The sequence below is a fragment of the Phodopus roborovskii genome, unplaced genomic scaffold, assembly GCF_943737965.1.
Source record: "Phodopus roborovskii unplaced genomic scaffold, PHOROB, whole genome shotgun sequence".
In the NCBI taxonomy this organism is placed as follows: Eukaryota; Metazoa; Chordata; class Mammalia; order Rodentia; family Cricetidae; genus Phodopus; species Phodopus roborovskii.
In genome coordinates, this window is record NW_026125295.1 from 22118682 (window position 1) to 22140369 (window position 21688).

Consider the following 21688-nt stretch of genomic DNA (forward strand, 5'->3'; position numbering starts at 1 on the left):
ATGTGCATGCACACATGTGCAAACTTTAAGTATGCAGCAAGCCATATTGTCCCTGGAAAAGTTTTTTCCAATACATCACAAGTTAGAAGTCATCTCTAAACATGAGGGCTTTCTTAGACCAGAGGCATCCATCTGGGCCCAGGGCAGAGTAAGAAGAAAGGTGTTTTTTCTCTGAGGAATGCTCCCATTTACTGGATAGGGTCAGATGGATTTGACAACATGCAAGTTCATATCAAGTTCTCCCCTACTGTGCTTCCTAGAAAACAGGATAAAACTGACCCTCAGAGTCATAAGGAAAAGGTTCTTTTTCCCCTATCCAGGCCTGGCCAGAATACCCACTAAGTAACTGGAAATCCTGGCCTCCAGAAGCAATTTAAACTACAATATCATCACCCCGCTCAACCTGCTTTGCAAGCAAGAGGGAAAGTGGACTGAGAACCAGTATGTTCAATTGTCCTTTTACTTGAAGGATCACTCTGGATTGTCCTGATTACATAAGATGTACCCCTATACTCTGGCTGTATATGATCTAGTCCAAAATGGAGCCAGAGGGAAAGGAACAGGTCTTAACCTCCTACAAAGTATCCAAATCCCCAAATTCATGAAATGCCGAACATGATTGTTTCTACCCCTTTAAGTCTTCTGGCTACTCATGCCAATCTGCAGTCCTTTAGAAAGAGCAGAGCCCTTCCCAGTATGAAACACTGTCCCTGGATGTCCAGCCACAGAACATTATCCTCTTTTCTTCCATAAAACATTTTCAATTAGGCAGATCTCCAGAGGTGAATCTGGGACAACCTATGTGCACGACTCTATTTCTCTGAACTAAAATAGAGACCTTGGAAGCTTTATTGATAGCCCAATTCCTTTATTGATGTCCAAACCTTTTGAGAGTAAGCCAACTTTATGATTTCACATGCTTTGTTAGAACAAACTCTAACATTTCTAGAGAGATAAGGAATAGATTAGGACATCCATTATGGAAATGACTTTTATACTTCCAGGGAAAAGACTTCCCACTGGTAAAGAGGAAGTTCTAATCCAATCCTAAATTCAATCCAGAGGATCAGAGAAGTGGATGGATTTAGGGTACTTCTTTACTGCAGCCTAGAAGGTCTCAGTCAGCAATTAAGCCCTTAAACGATGCCCAACTGACTACAGTGGGTTAAAAGGTAAGGAGACTCCCATGATGCGTTTCCAAAGATATCAAGAGGCTCTAAAATATATACTAATATAGAACCAGGGTCACAGGAAGAGATTATCCAACATGATAAATGCCTGACTTGATTAGCCTTATATATAACTCCAAAAATTGGTGATTGAACCAGGCAAGCCATTGGATAATTCAATCCAAACTCTTACACTGATCTTTTATAAATGGAACCAGGAGGATAGACAAAAGGATAAATGTCATGGAAACTGCTGATAGCCACACAGGAAACACAACTAGGATTGTAGGAATGTATCTCTTATGGAGGCAGGAAGGCTATTTGAGGTAAGACTCCCTCTTTGTAAGGGTGATCTCTAGAAGATTAGATGTCCTCCCAATCAATGAGGATCAACCCAGCTTGAGGAATCCTGAGAAGTCTTTACAATGGAGGAAAGTCAAATCAATTCCCTCATCAATTCTTAGTCCTCTCATTCTCCCATCTCTGACCCCCTCCAAAGGCTATCATCTTGGGCCCATTGAGCCAGCCCCTGGAGAGGACCATCTAGCCAAAGGGAATAGGGGAGCAAATTCAGAAACTTGAGAAAGCTACACTAAGTCATAGGAAATGCCCTGTTCTTGGGGAGGAATCCTTACTACCCCTGAAAGATCCAAATATTTCACCAAGAAAATAGCCTTTGATTGTCATTTTGACTAAAAATGGTGGCTCTCTTTCACTAGTTGCTATTACCAGAATCTCTTCCACAGAAAGTTTAAACATCCTTTTAGCAAATGTTATCACTTTGGAAGGAAAACACTTTTCTAGCCAGAAGGTATTTTAGGCTAAGGTCTCAAGGAGGTAATCCAATAGGTGGCACAAAGATGTGAAATATGCCAAAAGATTAACCCACCAAACAGGCACTTTCAGATCCAAAGACAATGACTTTATCTAGGAGGAGACTAGTAATTTTACTTCATTCAAAGGTTAGGAAGGCCTAATTCTATGTTCTTTTAGTTTTAGTGGGCTGGATAGGCTTTTCCACTCAAAACACAGAGGACATCAGACAGGGCTAAGATTTTACTTACAGAAATAATCCCTTGATTTAAACTTTCTAAATGCCTCCAAGTGACAACAGATCTGCCTTTGGGGCAGAAGTCACTGAAAGCCTGACTTAAAACTTTAAGAACTCAGTTTCACCTACATTGTCAGTCTTCAACTGACAGGCAAGCTGGAGAGGACTTTAAAGAGGCATTTATTTAAAGGAACTTAGACTAAATTACCCCTAGCTTTAGTCAGGCTTAGAAACACCCCTCACTATCAAGGCCTAACCCTCTTTGAGGCAATACATGGCAGGCCATTTCTTACCAGTGATTTGGTGCTGACCCAGAAATGGCCAGGCTAATTTCCCATATTATCCAATTAGCAAAATTCAAGAAAACACTGTCAAGAACTTCAAGCTAGGTTTTCTTGAAACAGAGATTCCTCGTCTTCTACCCTGGAGTCTTAGTTAAATCAGAATGGATGCCTTGCTCACACACTATTAGAGAGCCCATATCCTATTATTCTATCCTCACCTACAGCAGCATGGACAGGACTGGATGGATGGGTCCATCACACTGCTTCTCCTGATACTCCTATCAGCAGATCCTGAGACCAAAACCAACTCATTCCAGCTACTCTTGTGAGCCACTGGGGACCTCAAGTTGTTCTTCAAACAACACCTTCCCACTAAAGATAAGTTCGTCTGAGTGCAAAGCAGCAGCATGCATAGGCCCCCTCTGGGGGGACCCTGACTGCTGTTTTATAACTCTGCCCATTCTGTCAGCAGAAAGCAGCAAAGTGCAACTAACCTATCATTGGCCCAATCCCTTGATAGCAGCTGGAGTTATCTTCTGGGAGGGAATAATGAAAGAGAGTTGAGTTCCCTTGTAGGTAATAGTGAGGGAAGAGGAGCCCTGGATAATGTTAAGTTGGTACATCCTAAAGTGGATGTTGGACACCATAGGGGAGGGGACACAGCAAAAAACTAACTTTTCTATTGCAGCATGACTCACATCAGAGAACAGTTACTTGTGAAGACATGTGCAGAGAGTATAAGGCACATGGACAATGACTCAATACCTCATGGATCCAGAGTCCCAACTAATAGAAGCCCATCATCCAATCCCTGATCTGAAAAACTTCTTGTGTTGTCAGAGACTTCCAGTCAAACTGGTAATGGAAGTGCTAATTGACTCAATTAAAAAAAAAAATGCTGCCCAAAGATAACCTGCAGACCCCAGACTCCAGGACCTCTCCTTTTCAAGAGTCTGTCTTCAACTGCTACTTTTGCTTTGATTAAAACATTAGCACCGCTAAACTTTGAATCCTTTACTGCCTTTTAATTATTTAATTGGTAGGAAAAGAACTAGACTGCTATACACCCTAATAAGATTTGTGGTGCTTCTGTCCATTGAACCATCTACTAGCCCTTATCACCATTATTATTGTATTTATGCTAAATTGAAATTGTCTTAGCTATTCTTTCATGATCCTCCTCCCTTCATGCCATCTCTATGAGGTCAGGAACCTTTCCTATTTGGCTTATCACTACAACCCCAGTGTCTAGAATGCCACATAGATACTAGGAAGTACTACTGGGAAGCCAGATAGCCCAGCAATAGGAGAAAGGGATGTTCACTGATTAAATGCAACCTTTCCAAACCTTCCCCTAAATTTCTCCATTTAGTTTTTCTCTCCAACCTTATGTAAGAAGACAAACAATGAATGCCTCCTTGTCCTTATTTGCCTTTTCACTGTGACAGTGGTACCATGGGGAGGAGAAAGAGCAACTATCACTGAAAACTGAAACAATATACACTAATAACACAAAGGAATTAACATAGCTAAGGCATACACTGTTTTCAAAATGATTCACTCCAAGCTTTACAAATTACTTTCTCAAGCCCTAGTCTTTTGAATCAAAGAACACATATAGATAATCTTAAGGAAGTATGTGAAATCATTTCTCAAAGCATGGGTAGGAGTTAAAGTAGTAGATAGAACTGGCTCACTGTATTTTCTGGCACTTTTAGGCTTTAAGTAATAAAACTTACTAAAATTTTCAGATCATCAGTGGTACAACATTTACCCTAGCATGCTCAAGACCCTAAGTTCAGTATTTAGCACCAAAATTAACATAAAAATTTTCAGATCATGACTAGCTACCATAAAAATATAGACTCTGCTATCTGCAATTTCATTGTTTCTCTTGCAATTCTTCTATTTCTAGAGATAATTTTCTATTTAAATCTTATCTTTTCTTCCTACTTTTATTTCTTTATTCAATTGAAATAAATATAACGCCAACCCCAGGGCCAGAAAGACAAATTTTATATGTTCTGTTTCATATGCAATTCCTAATTTCAAATCTTTTGTGTATTTAACTTGGAACACAAGTGGAAGCCAGAAAACTAGAAAGATGCCTTATGAAGGTAACACATTAAAGGAAAGAGGACAGTAAATCACAGGTGAAATGAAAGTAGAGATGTGGACTAACAGGGCATACAGGCTTAATCAGGGAGGGGAGGGGCACGTAGTATGAGAGTACCAAAGGGGCAGCGAGGAAGGCTGACTGACCCAAGGACAGGTTACATGAAAAGCCACATGGAAGTCTACTATCTCACAACCTGGTTCTTAAAATTGGAGGGAAAGAAGAATTATATATGAATAAGAGAAGAGGAATTACTGAGTGTTAAGGGGTCAGGTGGGGTGGGTGGGGTTAAAGAAAAAACTTATTAACTAATAAACTAAAGCTGTATGGAAAAGCCTTATGGAAGTGCACTGGTTTGAGATTACAACTGAAAGATATTTTTAATGAAAATAGCCTGCATGGGTGGACAATGCCACTCCTAGAATACATGGATGCAAGACATGGGATACTTTCTAGGAATTAATGGTCAAGGAGCCCCCAGAGATCTTCAGAACAACACAGGCTATTCTCAAAGCCCCAGGTTACCCACTAAACTATTTGGCAAGACTCTATAAACCCTATTGCTGAAGACATAAAACACTTTGGCTGAAGGACATACATACAGAAATAGATCTCAAACCAGCCAGGAAACTTCCTAATGCTGGCCAGCTTTCATAGTGCTAGAGGTGTTATTAGACTTCTGAAGAAGAAAAGACATCAATGGTCTAACCAGTGCTGGACCCTGAATGCTGCAGCACTGACCTACCAGGCAAGATAAGCCTGCTGGTCCAACAGTGGCATGGGATAACAGCTTTGTGGTTGGATTTGAGAACTGTTCCACAAGAGAGAACTTCATGCCTGGTCCTTTAGTCATTGGCAAAAGCCCATGACTCAGGAGTCTTAGGCCTTAGGGTAGAATCTGCCATTGTTATTTTGATAAAAATGTTGTCTAAATGTCTGTTTGCATCTACAAACCTGGATGCTCTCAGTTTTGATTAAAGTAGTTTCTTTTGGCAGTGGGCAGCAGTCAATGGAGAGAAACACACTTGGTCACAGTGCTGAGAAGGGGCTAAATGCTCAGCCCTATCACCCCCCACACTCCAGGACCAAGGCAGAAAGAACAGAAGAACCAGGAGATGATGGAGGGTGCTGTGAAACTGTCTTCAGGACATAATTGCCACAATCATGAACCCACAGCACTGTGGTTACAAAATTAAGGCAGACAAGATTCCAGCATAGACCATCCAGGTCCCACTCTCTCTACCACACTGGTAGTTAAGTTTCTGGGGGAGAAAAATCATTCCTTTTGAGGATGTGGACACCAACAAGATCCCCATGCTTCAGTGGACAATCCAGATCCATGCACATATGGGTAGTACCAACTAGACTTAGAGGTTATTTAAAAAAAAAAAAAGCACCAAATTAGTTGGGGGACAGATTAAGGAGAAGGGAGTTACAGAGGAGAAATGATGTAAATGATCATATTTCATCATCTGAATGCATGAGATACTCAAGGCTATATAAAATAAAAAATAAAGTCAAATCCAAATTGCTTTTAAACTGTTAGAATCAGAAATATCCCTTTTTATTGTCTTTGTTTTTTTGAGACAAAGCTGTACATATGCCCAGCCTAGCCTCATATTTGTGATTCTCCTGCCCATCCTCCACAATGCTAGGATTTATAGGTTCATGCTAGCATATCTGCATCAAAATACCTGTCATGTCACATCTCTCATCAGCCTAGCAATTCCAAACCAAGCTTGCTGTATTATAACACACAACAGCTGATAGATATAAAAACAAATAATAAAACATAGGACCCAACTATAATCTGTAACTTTGACAAAATGTAATTACTTGATGCTTTTCTTAAGGGCTTTTTCCAGTTTCTTCACCTGTTGTTTATAAAGTCTTAATTCATGTTCTGTGGGCCTATAAAAAAGAAATCATGATGAATACATTACATTTATCAAAAATGACAAAATTATATCTTGTATTATCAATAAACATTAAAATTATTTTTCAATTAACTTCTATGTGCATGGGTATTTTGCTTGCATATATATGTGTGTGTGTGTGTTAGTGCCTGTAGATGCTAGAAAGCAGCACTGGATCCCCTGGAACTGGAGTCTAGATAGTTGTGAGCTACCATGTGGGTTCTGGGAATCAAACCCTGGTCCTCTGGAAAGTAGGCAACATTCTTACCTGCTGAGCCATCTCCCTTACTAAAATCTTAATTCTTAGGTGTTTACTAGGCATTTGATATATTCTGTATAATTTCTTATTTAAAGTCTTTATTCTCTTTTGTACTATTATGTAATCTGTTTCTGGTGAATACACCATCCTCTGTAATGGATATTTTTTTTTTGTCAACTTGACACAAATTTAGATATACTGGGAAAGTAGAATCTTAAATGAGGGAAATGACACATTAAAATTGGCCTGTGAGCAAGGCTTTAGAGTACTGTCTTGGTTAACGATTGATATGACAGGGCCCAGCCCACATCTGGGCCTAAGGTCCTTGATGGTATAGAAGACAGTCTAAGCAAGCCATGAGGAAGTACATCACTCCGTAGCCTCTACTTCAGTCCCTACCCCAAGGTTCCTGCCCTGACTCCCCTGGATGATGGACTATGTGAAATGAAACTAACCCTTTCTTCCCAAAGTTGCTTTTGGCCATTGAAAAACCCTAGTTAAGACATCCTCATTAGTATCATTCCTGTTTCTCTCATGTCACGAGTAACTACTGTCCTAAATCTATAGTTCATTATTCCCAAACATGCGTTAAATTCTTATTTTTGAGACAGGTTCTTTCATTGGACTGAAGAGTTCATCAAGTGTCTATGTTGGCTGGCCAGCCAATGAGCTCCAGGAATCTGCCAGTCACACCTCCTCCCGATGCTGCAGTTACAGGTACACTCTGCCACAACTGGCTTGACTTTTTACATAAGTGCTGGGGATCTGAACTCAAGTCCTCACATGCTTGCACAGCAGGCAGTTTTCCAAAGGAGCCAATTCTCCAGCCCTCGCTGTAGTTAATTTTAAAAGGAAAACAAAACAAAGACTGAACCTGGGCTTAGGGAGACAGCTAAGTCTGGTAAAGTGCTTGGCATGCAAACATGAAGACCGGAGTTCAAGACCAAGAACCACTTACTATCCCAGCACTGGGAAGTGGGTGCTGAGGACAGGTAGATCCCTCAGGCTCACTGGTGAGGCAGCCTAATTGGCATGCTCCAGGCAGGTCTCAAGGAGAGATCCTGTCTCACAAAACAAGGTGGACCCACCCAAGGAACAGCATCTGAGGCCGATTCTTGTTTCCATATGCATGAGCACAGATGCACACACACATATCTGTACCCACACATATAAGCACACAAGCATAAGAAAACTCTGAATCTCCTTGAAGTTCTTACCTAGTTTTATCATCAACATGAATTCCTATTTTCTCATTTCCCTTGTTTGCCTAAGGATTGTTATTATTTGCCATGAAATACAACCTACCAAAAGGAATATAAGAGTGTCAAGAATGATTTATCTAACATTCTAAAAGGTAAAGAAAAATTAAGTTTCCCCCACCTGTTCTCCAGATCTTTTTGGAGGTTCAACTTTTCACCTAACAGTACATCAATCTTGGATTTCGATTCCTTGAGTTGATTCTGTAACGACTGCAATGCATTTCACAGTAAAATAAGTAACCCTCCTAGGGGATTATTTTGCTTTATAAAAAGGTATTTAGCAGTTCTCTGGTCTCCATACCATCAGAAGGCCTTTATAACTTGGTGAGGCATCCAGGTTTCTGTAGTCTTTTTCTTCTTCTGACTGACTGTCGTCTTCTTTACCCTTCCTGAAGGGAGACAAACATATCTTATATATCCTTAAAGAAAATATTCAGCTAGCAAAAATTAAGCCAATCTAATAAGGGCTTAAAAATTTAAACATGACAAATGTACCTCTCAATAGGGTTTTTTTCTTTTTTTAATATTTTCTTAATTTGTGGGTCATGTTGGCAACAGTATTTTCTAAGTACCTTTTGAAATTATGTTCAGGGGTCTTTTCCTTAGAACACTTCTGGGCTCTACTTAGACCAAGAGCACAAGAGTATGTACGGGAGCCCTGGGTAGTGTAAACACTCATTGGCACTCACACCCCTCACCAGGTGCTTAACTTTTACATGCCCCAGGGTTTCCCTGATCATAAATACTATTATAAAAGTAAAAACAGAACCTTAAAGAAAATACTGACAACTCTTAAGACCTCAATGCAGTGAAGGGCAGAGTCTGATACATTTGTTATAATTTTAAAATATTCTCTAGTCCTTTCTATTTGATTTTTTTGTTATTGCTAACTACTATTTAATAAAAAGTTGTCATGAGTCAAATTATAAAAAAAAATTTAAACATGAATTTAAAAAATCCCAATTTCCTACTTGTTCTACAGAGAGTAGTATCACAGCACTACCTAATCTTAGAGTGTTCTATTTACTATTTTACTTAGAATGTATAAGGACCAGAAAACTTGGGTCATGGGATGTAGAGGAAATAAAAACTACTTCTTAAATGAACAAACAAAACACAAATAGAACATTCCTGGTCTTAAAAAAATACACCATGTACATATTATTCCTCCTAGTACTTTCAATTCATAAAAAAATCAAGAAAAAGTGTTAAGTGTAACAATACATAGTGCATAGCACACCTCACCTACCCTGCTTCAGACTTCTCTGATTAATTTTAAGTACTTAAAATTCCTTAATACATTCACTCTTCCTGCTGTGTACTCATTCATCTAAGTGAGAAATCCTTTACCTTATCTGGCTTGGAAACTCTGCCACACACACACACTCCCACCTGACTCACAATTAGAGTACATAGCATTATGTCTTGCATTTACTTACATGAGTACTGATACACATATTCCCAAATACACTATCAGGACAGGGTCTCATTCGAATTCAAGCCAGCTGGGGATTCACTATGTAGCCCAGGCTGGCTTCAAACCTGTGGCTATCCTCTTTCCTTCACTTCCTCAATGTTCCAACCTCTACCTCAGGATACAGGGAGCTAGGAATACAGGCATGAACTACCACACCTGCTATATGACAATTTTTCACTGACATTCTATCTTTGGCATATTTAAACTTGCATAACATTGCCCCATATACTTTATGACTATACTTACCATCCAGTGGCTAAATAACATAATGCTTCAACAAAATAGAAAGGAAATAACTGGTTAGGTATTGTTTACCTAACCAGTAAAATATAGTCTTAATAGATGTTGATTAAAAGAATTTCAACATGTCAGGCAGTGGTGGTACACGCCTTTAGTCCCAGCACTCGGAAGGCAGAGGCAGGCAGGCAGATCTTTGTGAGTTCGAGGCCAGCCTGGTCTACAACAGCTAGTTCCAGGACAGCTTCCAAAGCCACAGAGAAACCCTGTCTCAAAACACACACACACACACACACACACACACACACACACACACACACACACACAAGATTTTCAACATGAAGTTGTGAGGAAGATGTGAGGAGGAACCAAAATTTGTTGGGAAGAAATGGAGGGTAAATATTTCCAAAATATACCATAAAAAAAAAAACCCACTGTATAATGTGGTTGTTTGAAAGAAAATGGCCCTCAAAAGAAGCAGCACTTGTTGTAGCCTTGATGGAATAGGTGTGACCTTGTTGGAGGAAGTGATCACTGTGGGGATGAGACTTTGAGTTTTCCTATGCTCAAGATACTCCAGTGTCACAGTCTATTTCCTTTCCTGTTATCTTCTGACCAAGATGTAGCCAGCACCATGTCTGCCTGCATACCACCATGCTCCCCACCATGATAATAATGGACTGAACCTCTGAAACTGTAAGCAAGCCACCCCAGTTAAATGTTTTCCTTTATATTAGTTGCCATAGTCATGATGTCTCTTCACAAAAACAGAAACCCTGAGTATGCATGTATGATAAAAATACTATATTTGAAAAAGAATTTCATAATAATATACATACTTTCAGAACATAAAGTCTCAAAAGCTGCAGAAACTTAATTTGTTTCTAGATAATACTCATCCTAGATTACTTTAAAATTATATTATTTGCCAGGTGGTGGTGGCACATGCCTTTAATCCCAGCACTTGGGAGGCAGAAGCAGGCAGATATCTGTGAGTTAGAGCCCAGCCTGGTCTACAGAGTGAGTTCAGGACAGGTTCCCAAGCTACACAGAGAAACTGTCTCGAAAAACCAAAAGAAAAATTGTATTACTTATACCTTTGTGTATGAAGTTTTCGAAGTTTAGATTCATAGTAATCAATTAGACAAAGCAATCTAGAAAACAAAAAATATGTTAATTATTTCAAAAGGTAGTATCTACTATTCTTTTACATAATTTCTAATTCTAATGAAAAAGTAAGCACATGCTGGGAATAGAGAGATAGCTTAGCAGTTAAGAGCACATACTGCAGGGCTGAAGAGATTGCAGTTAAGAGCAATGGCTGCTCTTGGACCCAGGTTTGATTTCCAGTACCTAAATGGTGGCTTACAATCATCCAAAACTCTGTTCTAGGAGATCAAACATTTTCTTACATCCTCCACAGGCACCAGGCTCACATGTGGTAAATACACACACATATAGGCAAATCACTCACACACAGAAACATTTTAAAGATTAGCCAGGTAGTGGTGGCACACGCCTTTAACCCCAGGACTTGGAAGGCAGAGGCAGGTGGATCTATGTGAATTTGAGGCCAACCTGATCTACAGAGTGACTACCAGGGCAGCAAATACTACAATAGAGAAACCCTGTCTCAGAAAAAAAAAAAAAAGATTTATTTATGTGTGTGTGTGTGTACACAATTTATGTTCAAGTGCCAATCTGATCCCTGGAGCTAGATGGTTATGAACCACCATGTGGGTGATGTAAATAGAACCCAGGTTCTCTGCAAGAACAGTAAGCACTCCCAACCTCTGAGCCATCCCTCCAGCCCTAAAAAAAAAAAAAAGTGAATACTGCTCTTGCAGAGGAGCCAAGTTCAGTTCCCAGCACTTTCTATAACTCCAGCTTCAGAGGCTTCCTGTCTTTGGCAGTACCTGAACTCACAAGCACATAAACCCACATATGCATAAGCACATTATTAAAAATAAAATCCTTTAAAAAAAAAGTAAGTACAGATTGCAGATAGTCTGGCAAACTTAAAAATTTTTTTCAATCATTTTTGCCAGAACACAAGCATTACACATACACACACACACACACACACACACACACACACACACACACACAAAACTCATGGTCTTGTTTAATTAGGTTTTGTTTTTTGAGACAGAGTCTCATTATAATGGCTCTGAACGGCCTAGAACTCAAAGATCTACCTGCCTCTGCCTCTCAAGTTGGGATTAAAGGCATATGTCACATTCCCATTCATGGTTAATATTTTTTAAAATAAATGTGTAAACTCATTCGTCAGGAAGCTGGAGAGATGGTTCAGTGGTTAAAATCACTGGTTGGTCTTTCAGAGGACACTGGTTTGATTCTCAGCACCCACATGATGGCTCACAGATGCTGTAACTCCAGCTCCAGGGCTGTCTGGCACCTTCTCTTCTGCACTATAGATAGGGCACCATATCAGCACCAGGAACATATGTGGTGCACATATATACAGGTAGGCACAACACCCAAACACATAAAATAAATTTTAAAGTTTAGGGCTCAGTGGTTAAGAGCACATACTGCTCTTCCTGAGGACCTGAGTTCATTCCTAGCACCCACATCAGTGACTTACAACTGCCTGTAACCCAGCAGGATCTCACATCTCTGACCTCTGTGGGCACTTGTATTCAAATGCACATACTCACACCCCACTGCCACATAATTAAAATAATAAAATATTTAAAATAAAAAAAGATTTAAGGTTAGCCAGGCAGTGGTGTTACATGTCTTTAATCCCAGCACTCAAGAGACAGAGGCAGGTGGATCTCTGTGAGTTTGAGGCCAGCCTGGTCTACAGAGTTCCAAGACAGCCAGGACAGTCACACAGAGAAACCCTGTCATGAAATAAATAAATAAATAGATTCCTCAGAATACTCTAAGAAAAATTAACTTACACACACACACACACACGCACGCACGCACGCACGCACGCACGCACGCACGCATGCACACAATGAACTGGGGAAAAGAGACAAAAGGAGATTTCTCTAGCAAAAGATATAACCACTGTCAAGACAAAATCAGCTGAAAAATAATCAGTTCCATTATCCTAGTTCCATTATCACCCTATGTACTAGGCATTACTGTTTATCCAGGACTGAATGAGGAACTCTCTTGCAGAGATAGGCAAACACTCTGTTTTGAGTGACAATACGCTCTTCTTCCTCCTTGGTTAATCTGTAGATATCCTTTTGCAAAGAAGCAATGGTCTCTTCTTGCTCCATTCGTTTTTTCTTATAATGCTGGCATTTCATCTGTAGAAAATTGTAAATCCATAGTATATTTATTACATGTAGGACATACTTCTCTATTAATACCCATGTCACCATCTCCACCCAGCTGCTTCATTCAATAATCTCATCAAGGCTGTTTAAAAACTGATGCAAGGAATATTAATATTTCACAAAAGTGAAAATGAAGAAACTTTGACAATTACATGCATTCAAGATTTCATAAGTATTTTTAAGAATCTCTATAAAGCCATTATATAAATTATTATATAATTATATATTATATATAATTATATTATATATTATATAATAATATATATAATATATAATAATGTAATTATATTATTATATAAATATAATTTTATATTTCAATGGTTTTTGAAACCAGGTTTCTACATAGTCCAGGCTGGCTTCCAGCTTGAAATTCTATTTTATCAGCCACCTAATTGTTGGAGTTACAGGTGTGTACTATCATGCCTACCTTATATCTAAGTTGAGATAAAACTAATAGGAAGAGAATTATATATTAAAGTCTTTTAAAAGAACCACACAACAGCTGGGTGGTGGTGGTGCATACCTTTAATTACAGCACTCAGAAGGCAGAAACAGGTGAATCTCTCTGAGTTCAAGGTCAGCAGCCTGATCTACAGAGTGAGTTCTGGGATAACAAGGACTATTACATAGCAAAAACCCTGTCTCAAAATACCAGAGAGAAAGAGAACCACAAATGAAAATTAAGGGTTTTTTTTTTTTTTTTAATGATTTATGGATTGCAAATGATACAATCAGTTTGGACATCCAGGAAATGGAAGAGACTATAAATTCAGGATGGGTCCATAACCAGTATGTGCCTTAGAATTATTTAAAAAAAAAAAAGGTCTCACTTTAAAAATATAACATTCATAGCTAAGCACATGGCCATCGTCAAAGGGGAAATAGTCTTAGTTTCCAGTAACATCCCATCTCCTAGGGAACATGAAATATGCAGTAACCCACCCTCTGCCTTGGCCTTCCATGAAACTAGGCACAACTTTTTTACAGCTAAGTGATGAGGATGCCAGTCTCCCCTCATTATGTAAGTTAGCCAAAACCTAGAATTATTGAGGTTGACATTTTTCTTGGAATATATTCATTACACAGTGATTAGATTCACAAGAACATTTTTGTATACCACATATTTTGACCATGCTCTCACCTCTGTATCTTTGTTTTTCCTCTTCCCCAGTTTTTTATTCCCCCAGTCTGGCTTCAACTTTCAAAATGCATGCGCGCGCGCGCGCACACACGCACACACACACACACACACTTTTAGTTCTCTCATCTCTTGGACACTTTGACTGATTCCATAACTTGACTATGAATCCTACTGCAGTAAGTAAGCATAGATGTGCAAGTGTCTCTGGAGTATATACCCAGGAAGAGTAGAACTGGGTCATAAGGTAGTTCTAGTTTCAGTTTTTTGAGGAAACCTCCATAGTGGCTAGACTAATTATACTCCCTTCAGTATGGGTTCTCTTTATTTCCAAAATCCTTATCATTTGTTGTTACATTTTATCTTAATGATAAGCATTGTGACTAAGGTGAGACAGAATCTCAATGTAGTTTTAATTCACATTCTCCTGCTTGCTAAGGGTGTTGACCACTATTTGTCTATTTATGAGTCACTGGTACTTCAATCTTTTGAGAACAGTCTTTTCATTTAATTAGACTGTTTATCAACTGATTTATTAGGATTTTTGAGCTTGATTTTTGTTTTGCTTTTCTGAGACATGATCTCACTATGTAGCCTTAGTTAACCTGGAACTCACAGAGATCCTCCTGCCTCTGCCTGTTGAATGCTGGGATTAAAGACATTTGACACCATTCTTTCCTGAGTCCTTATATATTCCAGATATTTTCTCTCCTTCTACTGGTTGTCTTTTAACCCTGTTGGTTGGTTCCTTTCTTGTGTAGAAGCTTTTAAAATTCATGCAATCCTACTTGTCAATTCTTGCTATTACTTCCTAAGTGATTGGAGTCCTTTTCAGAAAGTTTCTGCCTATGTCTATACTTCTAAGAGGTTTCTTTTTTTCTAACAGTTACAATTTAGAATCCTGAAGTCTTTGGTTCATTTTGAATTGATTTTTGTATGAGCTAAGAGATAAGGATCTATTTTCATTCTTCTACATATGGATATCATGTTTCCCTATACTATGTTGAAGACACTGTCTCTTTTCTGATGTATGTAAAGCCATAATTCAAATGGGTATATGATAAGTGTTTATTTTCTGGGCTGTCTATTATATTTCCCTGACACACTTATTTTTGTGACAGTATCAAACTGTTTTTGTTACTATAGTTATGAAATCAGGATAATACTATCACCAGCATTATTAATTTTGCAGAATTGCTTCCACTATCAAGGGCCTTTTGAGCTATTGTATGCATAGTAAGACTGTTTATTCAATTCTGTGAAGACAGTCATTAGATTTTGATGGCGATATAGAAACTGCTTTGGTAATATAGCCACTTTCTAGTTCTGATAATCCATAAACTGAACAGAAAGTCTTTCCATCATCTAGAGTATTCTTCAATTTCTTTTTTCAGTGTTTTATTTTTCATTACATGGCTGAGGAGAGGGCTTAGTGGTATTTACCAAACAAGCAGAAGGACCTGCATTTTGAGTCCCCAAGCCCACATAGAGCCTGGCACAGCAGCACCTCATCTATACTTCAGCCATTTGTATGGCAAAATAACAGAAACAGAAGAATCTCCAGAGGCTCTGTACAGAATTCATTACTATCTGCTCACACGGCTTATTAGAGTACAAAGTAATATAACCACATAAGAGAAATATAGTATCTATGCAGGCCACTTAAACCTCTATATAGGGCATTGAGATCCATAATGAGAACTATGATCTCTATCATGGATTCAATAAATTTCCAATTTGAGCTTTCACAGGTGAAAAATCTTCTATTCATGAGGATTAAGAGTCCACATAAGGCATGATGAGCTCTGTATAGGACACTGTGAGCTCTAAACAGGGCAGCATGTGATGTGCCCAGAGCACTGCAACTTATATGTAAGACACCATGAATTTTATGAAGGCATACAACCTCTATAAAGTACCCTATGAGAGGAACATACATGCAATAGGAGACTTCTGTAAGCACTGCGTGCTGCATGTAGGTGCACTATAAGACACAGAGGAGACTGTGAAGTCTGTACAGAAGGGTATAAGCTTGCATAAATATGCATTATTATCTATACTACTTACCCTATACCCTATACCCTATAACCACTTACCCTAACCCTAACCCAATAAAGCCCAGGGCCAGATGGCTTCAGTGCAGAACTCTACCAGAAATTCAAGGAAGAGCTAATACCAATACTCCTAAAATTGTTCCACACAATAGAAACAGAAGATTCATTAAACTCTTTTTTCAAGGCCACAATTGCATTGGTACCCGAGCCACACAAAGACACAACTAAGAAAGAAAACTAGAGACCAATATCCCTCATGAACATTGGTGCAAAAAAAATACTCAATAAAATACTGGTAAACTGAATCCAAGAACACATCAGTATGAGCTCTAAATCATGAGCACTCTATAAAATAGGGTACCTGGAGTCCATAAGGGACACCATGAGCTCAGGGATATATTTATGTCCTTTAATCAAGAGTACTTTGAGCTATACTGAGGTGCACTATGAGCATTATAAAGGATGTTATGAGTTATACAGATACACTATAAGTTAACACAACTCTCTCGCACAGAGGAGTGTGTGTGTGTGTGCACTGCAAGGTATGTACTTGAGATTATGAAGACTAAACGGGTGCTTTATGAGTTCTATTCATGTGTAATATGAACTCAGTGGAGATATACTGTAAATTCTACACAAGTCACTATCATGGCACAGAGCTCTAAACAAGTTCACTATGAGAAATACACTATGAGATCTGCACAAGATGAAGACGGTCATTTCCTACTCATCACAGGAGAAATCCATCAGCACAAAGTCCCAAATACAAAGGCACCCACATTTGTAAAAGAAATGCTACTAAAACTCAAAGTTCATATAAAACCTCACACACTTATAGTGGGAGACTTCAACACCCCACTCTCACCATTAGACAGGACCACAAATCAGAAACTTAACAAAGCAACAAAAGAACTAAGAGAAGTTATGTCTCAATTGGGTTTAACAGACATCTACAGAACATTCCATCTAAACACAAAAGAATATACCTTCTTCTCTGCTCCACATGGAACCTTCTCTAAAAATCAACCACATACTAGGCGACATAACAAACCTCAACAGATACAAAAAAATTGGAATAATCCCCTATATATTATCAAACCACCATGCTTTAAAGTTGGAATTCAACAACACAAATCGCAGAAACCCTACAAATTGATGGAAACTGAACAATGCGTAATTGCACCATACCTGGGTCAAAGAAGAAATAAATTAAGGACTTCCTAAAATTCAACGAGAATGAAGACACAACATACACAAACTTATGGGACACCTTGAAAGCAGTGCTACCAGGGACGTTCATTGCACTAAGTGCCCATATGAAGAAAACAGAGGATAGTCACATTAGAGAATTAACAGCACAACTGAAAGCCCTAGAACAAAAAGAAGCAAACTTACCCCGGAGGAGTAGACACCAGGAAATAATCAATTTGAGGGCTGAAATCAATAAAATAGAAACCAGGAAAACAATACCAAAAAAAAAAAAAAATCAATGCAACAAAGATAGACAAACCTTAATCCAAACTAACCAAAAAGTGGAGAGAGAACATGCAAATTAACAAAAATCAGAAATGAAAAGGAGGGCATAACAACGGACACTGAAGAAATCCAGACAATTTTCAGATTACACTTTGAAAACCTGTACTCCACAAAATTTGAAAATTCAAAGGAAATGGACAAATTTCTCGATAACTATCACTTACCAAAATTAAATCAAGAACAGATAAACAGCTTAAATAGACCTATAACCACTTACCCTAACCCTAACCCAATAAAGCCCAGGGCCAGATGGCTTCAGTGCAGAATTCTACCAGAAATTCAAGGAAGAGCTAATACCAATACTCCTAAAATTGTTCCACACAATAGAAACAGAAGATTCATTAACAAACTCTTTTTTCAAGGCCACAATTGCATTGGTACCCGAGCCACACAAAGACACAACTAAGAAAGAAAACTAGAGACCAATATCCCTCATGAACATTGGTGCAAAAAATACTCAATAAAATACTGGTAAACTGAATCCAAGAACACATCAGAGAAATCATCCACCATTGTTGGGAGCTGGCCTTGAGTCACATCCTCTTGCAGAATTACTTACACCTTAAAACTCTAATTGAACCTTATCTTGGTAAAACAGAAAACTGCTAAAAAAAAAAAAAGCAGTCTGTTCCATTCAACCCAGGAACTGAGATAAACAGACATTTATGGCCTGGGACAATGCCAGAGCCCCAGAGTCAGCACAGCTACCCCTCCCCATTTCCTCCCTGCTTTGCTTTAAAAACCCCTATGTGCCTAATAAAGTGAGACCTTGACAAGCATTACTTGGTCTCGTTCCTTCTTTCTCTCCCATTATTTTCAGGTTCTAGTCCACCTCAACCCACGAATAACTAGGCCCCCTCTGGTCCGGGCAGGTGGCGCCCAACGTGGATGCTCGAGGGAGGGTTTTTACCGAATGGAGTCCCCTACCCCTAAAGAAAGTCGGTAGCATGCACCGAGAAAAGTGCCGGACCTGCAGACCTGTGAGCTGCAGCAAGGCGAGAAATTGGAATCCGTCCTCACTGCTCATGAGTACACCGAATTCCTGGTGAGTCTCCCCCCCACCCCCCGCGTTCCGTCCCATAATAATGGGTTAATCCTTGTCCAAGGAAGTTAAGTTCATTAGGAACATCAAGTCTTCCTTTCGAGAAAGAAGGAATTAGAGCTTCATATAAAGAGTTAGTAAGTTTCTTTTCTTTCCTTTCTAAAAATTGTCCTTAGGTTATTCACCCCCTGACATGGGAAAAGGTGGCTGAGGATCTTAATAGACTACTTAAAGAATAGGACCTAGAGGCCCTAAGCCTTAGGAACTCCTGCTGTGGCTAACTCCCAGCCAAGTATATGGAAAAATTAATGCAGCCTGTCAGAAACAGGTGAATTTATTGAAAATTGTTCAGATTTTGGATGCTCATAATTTAAGGGTTGTGTATAACAGCTGCATTACAAGAGATTTCAATAAGGATGTTTTATTTCAACAAACTAATCTTGGTTTAAAGAAAAAGAACTAAAATATGTATGTATGCTCTGTATGTATGGTGTGGCCACACATGTGAATGTCTGAGTGTCTGAAGTGTGATTGTGAATGTGTAAATGTGTGAATCCCAACAATAGGTACTACTTGAATTGCTTGGGATATAAAAAAAAAATCAAAACAAACCATAATAGAGAGAGACATCAGGTCATGTCTTAATTGAAAGGGTGGGAGATCTGCATCTCCCATGACTGTCTTACAGAGTGAAACAATAGGAAATGGTCAGAACCAGAGAACTCTGTATGGACGTCTCAAAAGAGTTTAACAGAGGAGAGAAAACAGAAATCTTCCTAAATTTTGGTGGTTAAAGAAATTGAAAGAATGGAGGTTAATGTAAGATTTGAGAAAATCTATTGAAAGGAGGCCCGGGGAAACTGCAGGGCCTGTTAGCCCCACCTAGAAAGGTGTCAGTGAAAATGCAAATGAGACCAGGTCAGCTAATGAAAGCTTTACAGGTCAAAGTAGAAAGTTTTCAAAAGTATTTGGGACTTATGTTACATCCTAAAGAAATTAGGCCTCAAAGATTAAAAATTAGAAAAGATAGCTTATGATCATTGAATGATTTTCAGAAGTTATTAGGAAATATTTCAATGGTTACATCCTTTTTTAAAAGGCACCTACTGGTGATTTGAAACCTTTAAGTATTCTCAAAGGAGATAGTAATCCCAATTCACCTAGACAGCTCACTGAAGAGAATAGACAAGTTCTCTTACAATTGGAGAATACAATACAGCATCAGCAGATATGCTATATTGACTATGCAAAACCATGCAAGGCTTATGTACTTCCCACACAGCAAGGTCCAAATTCTTTCTGTCTTATAGCAAAGGGGACCATTGTAATGGTTGCATTTACCTGTTTCCCCAGCCAAAGTGTTAAATCCTTATTTTAAAGCAGTAGCTTGTATGGTACAAAATGCTGTCTAAGAGATATTTTGCCAGAGAGCCAAGCGTAATACATGTTCCCTATACCAAATAGTAAGTTAATGGTTATTTCTAAATCTTTACAACCATCAATTAACAGGCAAAGGAATGTTTACTTAGATGGTGAGAGGTTACCTCCCCTTTTCTGAGAGTGGGCTCAGGCACCAGCCCTGGCACTCCTGACTTAAGGAGTTAATTTTCTTTTATCATTAGAAGTTTCCTTCCTCTGTATAGATTTAAGGCCTACGTTTTCAAGCTTTAATTAATTATAATTTTTGGTCCATCAGCTTTTGTTCAGTTTTTGGGAAAAAACTGATGATCAGTTTATAGACTATTACAATTTGTACTAATACATCCTTTTGTATTCCCTAAAATTATAAAGAGTAATCCTGTTAAAAAAATGCTATGTTAGTTTTTAATGATGGTTCTTCTGATGGAAAAGCAGCTTATGTTATTGATGGAAAAAAATATGTAGTACAGACAGATCCAGCTTCAGCTCAGATAGTTGAGTTACAAGCTGTTGCAATAGTTTTTCAGCGTCTAATGAAAGTCTGATTATATATACTGATAGTCATTATGTTTTCAGAGTTCTTCAAGTTTTAGAGGTAGTTCCATACATTGGAACTAGTAATAATCAGGTTAAATTACTGTTTAAACAAATTCAAAATGCCGTTCATCAAAGAAAGGCACCTTGCACCTTGTGGGTCATATAAGAGCTCATTCAAACTTCCCGATCCACTGGCTAAAAGTAATGGGTCAGCTGATAGTCACTATCTCAGGTAGAATTAGCTCAGCAGTCACACAGCTTTCATCATGGAAATAGTAGTAGTTTACGAAAACAGTTTGGTTTAACTAGAGAGACGCAGAAGAACATTCAGGTTACTTCCAGCCTTATATCCTGGCTGGCCTCTCCACTAATTTGTGGGGAAGAGATCTCTTAAAAGAGATGGGAGTTGTCCTTACTACTCAAACCCTCGCCCAAGGCACTCTGCCAAGAAACAAAGCTCTCCAGATGATGTGTAAAATGGGCTGGGACAAAAGACAAGGGCTAGGTAAGATGGATTAAGGAAGTTCACTCTGTGGCCACTCTCCCATTAGACACTTAAGGTGATAGAAAAGAATTTAGCCATTTTTAAGGAGGGTTGCTATTGCACTGCCAGCCCCCATTCCCATTACATAGATTTCTGACATCCAATGTGGATGGAACAATGGCTCTTAATGGCAGAAAAACTTCTGGTGACTTCCCAACTAGTTCAAGAACAATTGGAGGCAGGACATGTGATCCCCTCCACCTCTCCCTGAAATTCCCCTATATTTGCGATTTAAAAGGCTTCAGGAAAAGGAAGATTGCTCCAGGATTTGAAAGCCATTAATTTAACAATGCAGCCTATGGGAACTCTTCAGCCTGGCTTGCCCTCACC

General features: G+C 38.8%; 1 protein-coding gene across 1 annotated transcript in view; it reads right to left on the reverse strand.

Annotated features, from left to right (window-relative positions):
- Cep70 (centrosomal protein 70) overlaps positions 1 to 21688 on the reverse strand; it is a 52805-nt gene that overhangs the window by 19584 nt on the left and 11533 nt on the right. The window contains exons 5-9 of the mRNA XM_051206475.1: positions 12889 to 13058; positions 10866 to 10922; positions 8356 to 8443; positions 8176 to 8264; positions 6457 to 6531 (exon numbers count right to left, since the gene is read on the reverse strand). Of these exons, the coding sequence (XP_051062432.1) occupies positions 6457 to 6531; positions 8176 to 8264; positions 8356 to 8443; positions 10866 to 10922; positions 12889 to 13058 (479 nt within the window). The remainder of the gene's footprint in view (positions 1 to 6456; positions 6532 to 8175; positions 8265 to 8355; positions 8444 to 10865; positions 10923 to 12888; positions 13059 to 21688) is intronic.